At 34.2% G+C, this 2,653-nt stretch overlaps 1 protein-coding gene across 1 annotated transcript in view; it reads right to left on the bottom strand.

Annotated features, from left to right (window-relative positions):
* Positions 1–372: 372 nt before the first annotated feature.
* LOC106463368 (monocarboxylate transporter 12-like) overlaps positions 373–2,653 on the bottom strand; it is a 31,379-nt gene continuing 29,098 nt past the window's right edge. Inside the window, exon 5 of the mRNA XM_013923392.1 lies at positions 373–1,016. Coding sequence (XP_013778846.1) covers positions 373–1,016 — 644 coding nt within the window. The remainder of the gene's footprint in view (positions 1,017–2,653) is intronic.

Below are 2,653 nucleotides of genomic sequence, written 5' to 3'. Positions count from 1 at the left end.
GTTAAGAATAAAATTACCTTTCTATAATTCCAATATCCTTGGAATTTTAAATAAAAAAAATTAACTATTTATAAAATTGACAATTAACTATTTTGCCTGTATTTTTGGGCATCATATATATATATAATATATATATATATACATTAAAATAACAATGATATTTAACCTAAAGCAACAAGACAGTTGGCTTTCCTCGGTAACGATAACTTTGGAACATCTATTACTTCTTAAGTACTTTCTATAGCCTTGTATAATATTTCATATTAGATTTGTTTTAGATCAAAAATCAATAGAAATATGTAGATTTGGTTATTATTATTTGATAAAGCCAACTCTATCATAGCACAACTATAAGTTTCTCATATTATAGAATCACAGTGACGTTGTAACCTCTTCAATGATGCCCACACTACACAGCTGTTGCTCATTTTGCCTAATAGGGGTTGCGGTAAATGATACATGATCTGTGCCACCATCTGTTGATGGAGCAATGTACTTCAAACAGCTGGGGCATATTTCTAAGTTATGGGGATTGGCTAAGGAATTGTTTCTGTTTATTATTGATCGTTTTTCATTTTCAAAACCCTCTTGGGTTTTCTTTAAATTTTGTTCATATTCACTTAGCATCAAATACTTCTCTTCTTTGTTACAGGAAGTGATGCAATCGTCCATCAAGTCCTCAAACAAGTTCTCCATTGCCACTTCTTCCGAGATGCACGTGAGTTCCTGCCGTCGCAAGTCCATGTAGTTACTGAAGGTCAAACTGTGCTGCTGAAGCTGAGGTAACGGTATGTTGTGTACCAACGCTGAGTCCTGAAAAGAAGACCGACAGCTGAACGTCTCATGGTCGAGGCAAGCACTTGAACATCGTCTACCCCCACTAAACACACTCATCTTTCGTTTTTCAACATTCCGTTTATGAATGTCTATGAGAAATAACGTGATGCTTCCAAGAAACACAAATACAGAAGATAAGTAGAGTCCTGTTCTTCCACCGTACTGCTCGTTAATGTATCCTGAATAAAAACGAATTAAAAGTAGGTTTGGGATTTATTGAATACAAAGAACCAGATGTAGAAGAGTTTCAACGAATAAGATTCTAGTGAAAACATTTACTTAATATTCTAATAAAAGACTATTTCTATCAATAAATGACGATGTTTGCTAACAGATTGATGTATCATATTAAAGATGTAAATTTATTGTAGCAAATGCTGCATCTTGTTACAGCAGCTAATTAGTATATAGAAATATAATATATTTTCTTTAAAGAAGAAAAATAAAATATTTCAGTCATTTACACCTATGGAAAAATTCAGTCTTTATTCAAATGAAATGAATAAAGGAAAAAATATTACAACAAATATCAAATCAAATGTTTTAAACATGAAATCATACTGCCTTAATTTCAGTCAAGATTAACTTAAACGAATCAACAGACTTTTCGTTTGTAACGAAGTGCAACAAAATTATTAAAAATGAAACTTATATAAAATATGAGACTAACATAGTTTTACAAGCATGTTTAGCTATTCAAAATCATTTCACTAGGTCTAATTGGAGCTATATTCTTCAGTTTTGGCGAAATTGCTTAGTTGTAATATGATAGTTTTAATATCAATAAAAACGTCATATCACATATCAGTAGTTGTTCACTAGAAACATAGAAAGCACTAAATAAATTAATATAATTACAGTTTTGGCCAAAATACTTGCATGCTGTTCTATATTGATGTTATTGTCTACATGCATGGAGTAGTTATTGAGTAAATGCCCGAGTATTAAGAGAGAAGGTAGCATTTGATCAGACAAACAATCTTGTTGGCAAATATTACAAATCCAAAGCACAATTTAACTACTAAATTTAAAATATCATTTAACTCAATTTCAGGCTATTTGAAATTCTAATACGTAACAGTATCCAAAAGAACAGTGATAGAAGACTGACCAAATAACGTTATTTTGTAAGAAGGGCTATCTGCAAGTCGATATTAACCAAAATTTACCACCGTCTCTGTGTTAATTGAGCAGAAAAGCATGCCAATTTACTGTTAGGACACTGGCAACATGTCCTGTTTGCGGCTTCTTAAAGTTGGTGGTGGGATTCGTGTTCGTCGTTTACGTGGAGAACAGATGAGGGCAGCTATTCATCATGGTGGAAAAACTGCTCTTCATATCCTCCAGGGAAACGTCATTGGCGCTTCCTACATGATTATATGGAGACGATATTGCTGTCATATGCTAGTGCAAGGTTTGGCAATATCTTTGTGCTCCAGGATGACAATGCCACTGCCCACAGTGCGAGTATTTTACAGGTTTATCTCGGCCAGGAGGACGTTTCAAGATTGCCATGGCCAGCAAAGTCTCCAGATTTTAATCACTTTGAAAACTGATTGGCAGAACTGAGTTGCAAAATTGTTAACAATGACTTGAAACTAGCAACTGTAGCTAAGTTGCAGTGCCTTCTAGTGACAAGTTGAAATGAAATCAATGTGTATTACATCAATAGCCACATCGCCAGCATGCCACGTCGCCTTGTGTAGGTTATTAGTGTACGAGGAGGATCAACCAAGTACCGAATTCGATGACGAGGAACCCACTTTGAGACTAATAATGGCTGGAGACGGCTTAAATGGGTAATGAAGAAAAACTT

The sequence above is a fragment of the Limulus polyphemus genome, unplaced genomic scaffold, assembly GCF_000517525.1.
Source record: "Limulus polyphemus unplaced genomic scaffold, Limulus_polyphemus-2.1.2 Scaffold1387, whole genome shotgun sequence".
In the NCBI taxonomy this organism is placed as follows: Eukaryota; Metazoa; Arthropoda; class Merostomata; order Xiphosura; family Limulidae; genus Limulus; species Limulus polyphemus.
This window is presented reverse-complemented; position numbering and strand designations above follow the sequence as displayed.